The 6,684-nt window shown below is 36.1% G+C and overlaps 1 protein-coding gene across 1 annotated transcript; it reads right to left on the bottom strand.

Annotated features, from left to right (window-relative positions):
• Positions 1–1,762: 1,762 nt before the first annotated feature.
• LOC146904476 (uncharacterized) lies at positions 1,763–4,317 on the bottom strand. Its single transcript, XM_085728294.1, has 3 exons — positions 2,927–4,317; positions 2,614–2,882; positions 1,763–2,418 (listed from the first exon to the last, which is right to left on the bottom strand). The coding sequence occupies exons 1-3, from the start codon at positions 4,315–4,317 to the stop codon at positions 1,763–1,765; spliced, it is 2,316 nt and encodes a 771-aa protein (XP_085584420.1).
• Positions 4,318–6,684: the final 2,367 nt, after the last annotated feature.

Genomic DNA, 6,684 nt, shown 5'->3' with positions numbered 1-6,684 from the left:
AGCACAACTGCAAGAGACTTCTAAACAAACAAGATTACAAAGAATAATGTTTGAGGTTCAACACTTGATATACAATCAGAGGTGCTCTTAATACAATCAGATACAGACTTTAAGACTTAAGAATTTCTAAGATAAGAACTTTGAGAAACAGAAATTCTAAGTGAATGCAGAACAATTTCAGCAGAGGTTTGGCACTTGTAAAAATCTTGAGAGTCTTTCGTTCAACATTACCAAATTTCTAAGTCTTCACTCCTTTATATAGAGGTGTGAAAGAGACGTTGTGAAATTGCCAGCACATTAAAAGAGTCGTTGTTGAAGCTTGATCTTTCACCAATAATCTTTTGCCTGATTTGGTTGTTGTCCTATGAAGAACCAATTTGAAATCCATTCCCATTTTGAAGGAACATCTTTGCAGGCATAGCTGTTATTCTGGAGCTGTTTTCTTGTCTTGTAGCGTGGACACAAAACAGAGTAGTGGAGAAGGTGGTTGTACAGTTCGTACAAAGTACAATTTCAACGGTTTTTGAAGATAAGCTTCCAAAGCCTTCAAATCTTCACCAAAATGACCGTTGCAAAGTTTCACTAGTCTTCTGCATTGTTTTCGAATCCAATAGACAGCTTTTGAAGTGTTGATCCTTGAATCTTCAGCTTGTGGTGATAATCAGCTTCTGATGAGCTTCAGCTTCTGATGAGGTCTCCTCTGAACTATCCGCTTCTGACGAACTTCAGCTTCTGTTGACATTCAGCTTCTGATGACGTTCAGCTTCTGATGACTTTTAGCTTTTGATGACGTCATCATTCTTCAGGAGCACTTTTGTCTTCAGATGCACTCTTCAGATGCTTCCCTTCAGTTGCTTTCAAGCTTCCTTTTTCTTGATTCCTTAGCTCTTATTTGTTCTTCAGAACCTTTATATGATGTAAATTTTAAACTATGGTCCTGTACACTTGAACAAATATTAGCTAGTCCAATTGATGATTTTTAATACCTTGTTATCATCAAAACTCTTTAAGGTTCATTGTTAAACACATTTTGTTCCAACAATCTCCCCCTTTTTGATGATGACAAACAATAGTATTTAAAATTAGATCAATTGTTGTTAATCTAATTAACAAGTTGACTTTGGGGTTCTGAGGTTTGTAAGCTCAGAGTCTGAGGTTTGTAAGCTCTAACTCCCTCTGAGTCTGATAGTTTTTAAGGTGAGGTTTGTAAGCTCCCCCTAAGTTCTATCCAAATTTATTAAATTCATTTTAGCGCATGATAATATTTAGAGCTTAAAAAGAAATCTTTAGAGTAGATTATAGATAAGAAGAATGGTCCATTTAATTTTATTTGAAATTTGATACTCCTTCTTTCGTTCATAGCTTATACCTTTCAGGTAAAAAATGATAGAAGTTTTTCAAAGTAATTTTCAAATATCATTAATGGGGCTCAGAGCCTTTAAATACTATCACATATACTCCCCCTTTTGTCATTAGCAAAAAGAAAATAAGCATTAAGACAAAAAGATAGTGAGAAAAACTCAAACATGAAGAGAGTATAACCATAATCAGAACCTATGATCTTATCACAGTATAATCAGAGCATAAATAAAATGAAGTGAATCAAAGCAAAATAAAATAGCAAAGCAAAAATGTATTAGAGCAGACTTATCCATGTCAATAAATGTCAGAAACAGTAACAGATGCAAGACAAAAGATATTCAGAAGCAAAACATAAAACAACAAAAACAACTAAGGTGTGCAACTAAGGTTTGGGTTGTTGTTAATTTTGCATCATGTTCATCATTCTCTCCATTTGCTCAGCTTGCTTCTTCACTATTTCTTCAAGAGCTAGTTGCTTCTGAAGACGAGCATCTTCTCTTGCCTTTAATTCCTCTTGTTGTTTGGCCAGCTTCTGCTTCAGCATCTTGAAGATTCGAGCTTCCCTTGTCATGTAGTCTGCTTCTGAGTAGAATGGCTCATTTGTCAAATACAGCTTGGGACCTCTAACTCGTTTAGCTGATTGAGAATTCTTAAAGAATCTCCTAACAGTAGCAGCTTTGATCCTGATGCATTTGTTGCTCACAGCTTCTAACAGGTCAGAAGCTCTTTTCTTCAAGGATGCCCATTCTTCCTCATAGGCAATTGGCAGATCAATCATCCTTCTTAGCTGAATTAGATCTTGCATCTCTGAATTGATCTTGAGAAGCTCAGATTCAATGTATTCAGATTCCAGGATGTCTTGGGGTGGTTGTTCAAGGATTTCTAGGACTGAGGGTTGGTCAGAAGCACTAAGGGAAAGGTCTTGAATAGGGTCAGACTCTGGAATGGTGAGGTTCTGATCAAGTTGAGTTAATGAGGATGGTTGGTCAAGGTTAATGTGTACAGTTGAAGTTGAAGTGTGGGGATTGACTTGATTGTCAATATCCATTGGAGTGACTGTAGGTTGAGGAATAATGTGTTCTGGTTGTGGGTCAATATGAGTGTTGGTTGGTTGTTATTGGGGTGATGAAGTCTTTTGTGGCTCAGATGTATGTTGTTGGGGGCTTTCTGAAACAACTTTCTGAGAAGCAACTGCTTCAGAAGCTGTTTCAGATGCTTTCTCTGAGTTAAGGTTAAATTCTGATAGTTCACCTGAGCAGTGACTAACCAGGTGATCTAAGACAGAGTTGTCTTCTGTTTGTTTAGGTGCAAGTGATTTAGATGAAGAGGGTGAGATATGAATAAAGGGGTCTGGAATCTGACTTGCTCGAACTGCAGTACCAGCTTCTGAAGTGAACTCAACATCTGGACCAGCAGCTTGTGGAATTGCTTCTGAAGTTCCAACTTCTGGAGCATCCTCCACAATGATCATCATTTCTTCTTCCTTGTCATCTTCAGCAGCCATACCAGCAATTTTCTGACTTCAGCCAAATTTTCTTTGTATAATTTGTCACAGTCTCCTAACCCAAGAGACTTGAGCTTCTCATCTCTTTGTTGAATGTATTGTGCTTTTAACTCTTTCTTGTCTGCCATAATGTCAGAAGCACGTTCATTTTCCAACCTTTTCAAAATTGGAGTCATTTCAACCATATGACTCACAATTTGAAGAGGAGCCTTCTTCTTCTTGGGCTCATGCTCTTCTTTTTCTATTGCTTCAAGAGCTTCATCCAGATGCTCTTGGGTGATAACACATTCTCCTTTTCCTCTTCTTTTCTTGGGAATAGAGGCAGCACCAACATTTTGCCTCTTTCCCTTAATCTTGACAGCATCAGAGTCACTACTGGTTCTGGCCCTTTTTCCTTTGGATATATCAGGAGCAGCAACAACAGCTTCAGTGTTGTCTCCTGATTCTCTGGCATGAACAGCTACCAGACTGGCCAGGACTTCAGGATTGACTTCTTGAAGAATGGAAGGGAATTTCTTCAGAGGTTCTGACTCAGTTGTGGTCTGTTCTATCCACTTCTCATCAACAGGGGGTTTGCTGATGATCTTCATAGCATACAGAGACTTGCTATTTAAGATGCGGTCAGAAGTGGTAACTGTGAAACAGCTATCAGATGCTGGTTTGAATCTCCTCAGAGTCTCCAACGGCTTACTTTGGTGAAAGATTTCTGACAGAAGCCTTCCACAAGGTACTTGTTTCCTTTCCTTGCTGATACCTTCTTTGATAGCCCAGCATAGATGGTGCATGATGTATTTTGGAAGGTCAATCCTTTGAAAGATAGCCATGGAGTATAATGCTAGTTGATGATCCTTGTTGGGTTGATCAGCTCCTCCCCCTCTTTGAAAGAAGCAATTTGCACAGAATTTTAGGAGCAATCCGTGACAAATTTCCATTTCTGCAGTCTTAGCCTTTGGGTTTCCTTTGCAGAACAACTTTACATAACTTTCTAACAGGACATCATCCTTGACATGCCATTGAAAATATCCCTTTGAAGATACCCTACAGGCTTTAGCAATTACTCTTTCCGTGATGATTACTGGAATACCCATCACTACTGACCTAATCTCCATTCCTTCAAAAGGTTTCAAACCCATTTCCTCTCTAGTCTTTCCTTTCAGACTAGAATCTCTCTCTACAACTTGTTTCTCTTCCACCTTTGCAGCTTCCCTGTCATACACTTCAGCCCTTAACCAAAAGTCTTTTACCAGATTCTCATATGTTGGTCCATTCAACATACGGAAATAACCATGTAACTTCTGAGGTTTGATGTAGGCTTCCATCTTCACATCGTATTTCTCTAGAGAAGCGAAGTCAAAAGGTGTTTCCTTTTGAACTATCAAAGATTCGGCTGGAATAGACATGGTCTTTGGTTTAATAGCTGACCCTAAAACTGGAGCACCTTGTCGTTGCATGATTGAAGAAGATTCTGAAACTTCTCGTTGCGAGCTTGATGATGCCATTGAAAGATGATGATGAAGATTTTGGGTTTCTAGGGTTGAGATTGCGCTTACTTCACAAGAACAGGTTTGAAAGTAGAGTGTTTGTTGTGAAATGAGTAGTGTGTGAATTGACAATGTGTTAAGAGTAAAAACGATTGCAATTCAAAATAGACAAACAAACATAACATTAATGACATTGGGGGCGCGCGAAAGTACTTTTCAAAGCTATTAAATCATCATTGCCCTTTTAAGTTATACACCAATACAGACAGGCCACGTCAGAAGTTTTCAGAGTAACTGTCAATTTAGTGGGCCAGAAGTTGCCATAAAAAGTAACTTCCAACGTTTCCACTAACTCTACTATTCAGAAGCACAAAATCCAGCTTCTGGACTTCAGATGCTGACGTCATCATCAGAAGCGCATTTTCCTCAGAACCTCAATAAAGAGCTTCTGATGGACCATAGCTTCTGAACTGACTTCAGAACCTAAAATCCTATTCAGGAGCAAGCAAGCTTTTAATTAGACACAAAATGCATGTTCAAATTTTTCTTTATAAAATCAAACATTTCAATAGTTAAAGGCTTAGTAAATATATCAGCCCATTGATTCTCAGTATCAATGAATTGTGTCATACCCCAATTTTTGACCTAAGGTTCCACATTCATGCGCCGTTTGACCCTGATTAGTCTCTGACTTTTTAGTGAAAAATTCGGCAGAGAGGTATTTTAAAATACCTCATTTTTGGTTCCGAGTCAGACCCTCTTCTCTCTTTATTTTTATTTTTAAATTTCCATCTTTTATTAATTCTCTTTTAATTTTAATTTTTATTTTTAGTTTTAGTTTTTATTTTTAATTAGACATATTTATTCTTTTCCTTTAAACACTTTTATTTTAGTTTTTACTAATTTTCCAAAAATGTTCAAAAAATAATAATAGTGTCAAAGTTCAATGAGTCCAAAAAATATATGTCAAGGTCTAAAAAAAAACTTTCTCTTCTCCGTGCCACAACTTTAGGAGCAAGACACTTTGTTGCCAAATTCAGAAACGCGTTCTCTTCTTCACTAAGTTATTTCCTTTTCTACATCAATCCTAATTCTATAAAAGCCAACCTACACACACAAAAGGACACCCACAATTTTACCCAACAACAGAATTTTTTTCACACTCACAAATATTCCAAAAAAAACCTACAAACCAAAACCCTAGTTTTTCAATTTCAGTTTCATTTTCTAAAAAAACCTAGCTACCGTCAAACCTTATAATTTTAGAACCCTTGTTTCTCTGCCTTTTTTTCATTCAGCCGTATAAATTGAATTTGCTTTTAATTACTATCTTCATATCATTACTATTACGATTCATAACAATTCCAAAATTCTAGTTTTCCATTATTCTTTCATTCCATTTGAACTGTTTTCTTGTAATATATATATATATATATATATATATATATATATATATATATATATATATATATATATATATATATATATATATTCTTTTGCTGTTACGTATTGTTTTTGTTTTCCTTCTTTCTATTCCAATGGATTTCAATTAAGGTGCACCTTCATTTCATGTTAGCGTGGCTGTTTTCATTGAATTTCCATTGATTGGAATTAACCATTGTGCCATGCCATGCTAACCCATTTCAAGTTGTGCACGATTCCAATTCTTGTTTTTTTACTGTGTTTGTATCCTATTACTATTGTTTATGTTTTGCAGTGGAATTAACCATTGTGCCATGCCATGCTAACCCATTTCAAGTTGTGCACGATTCCAATTCTTGTTTTTTTACTGTGTTTGTATCCTATTACTATTGTTTATGTTTTGCAGTATGGTGGTCCTAAATTGGCAGTTTTCATCGAATTGTTTGAGGGAATTTTACTCAATTAAAGTGGCCTTTCCATCATACTGAGACCCGGTTGGCCCTTTGCATCTTTTTTAATTTCTTCTTCATGCATTTTTAACTTCTCTAACATTTCTATTTAGTTTAGGTTTATCATTCTGCATATTAGTTTATTGCCTATTTCTGTTTTTGGTCATTTATTTTCATTGCTCAGAACTTAGAATGTAAACTAGGCTTCCTTATTTTTTGTCATTTATTTTTCGCAGACCTTAGAATGTATGTTAGGCTTATTGTAAATCATGCATGTGTGCGTTTGTGTGTGTATGCTTTATATTTATGCTTTATAGTTTAGGTTAATTGTCTTTGTGGTGATCCAACGTCACCACAAAGTGCCTACACTTTTATTTTCTTGCTCCGTTAGTTTCAATTTTAGTTTAATCATCATTCAAAAACAACAAAAACATGCAAATAACCAAAACATCAAAAACTTTTCACA

This window comes from Medicago sativa, chromosome 7, assembly GCF_051527215.1.
Source record: "Medicago sativa cultivar Bolivia chromosome 7, Bolivia_mono, whole genome shotgun sequence".
NCBI lineage: Eukaryota > Viridiplantae > Streptophyta > Magnoliopsida > Fabales > Fabaceae > Medicago > Medicago sativa.
The sequence above is the reverse complement of the archived record's forward strand: the minus strand, read 5'-3'. Positions and strand labels throughout refer to the sequence as shown.

Bases quoted from the DNA above. Each gene is read 5' to 3' on its own strand.
- LOC146904476 (XM_085728294.1), bottom strand. From the start codon at position 4,317: ATGCAACGACAAGGTGCTCCAGTTTTAGGGTCAGCTATTAAACCAAAG. The intron at 2,883-2,926 runs GTTAGGAGACTG...ATTTGGCTGAAG, and splicing joins GAGAAGCTCAAGTCTCTTGG to TCAGAAAATTGCTGGTATGG. The intron at 2,419-2,613 runs GTGAACTATCAG...CTCAACCTACAG, and splicing joins CCTGGTTAGTCACTGCTCAG to TCACTCCAATGGATATTGAC.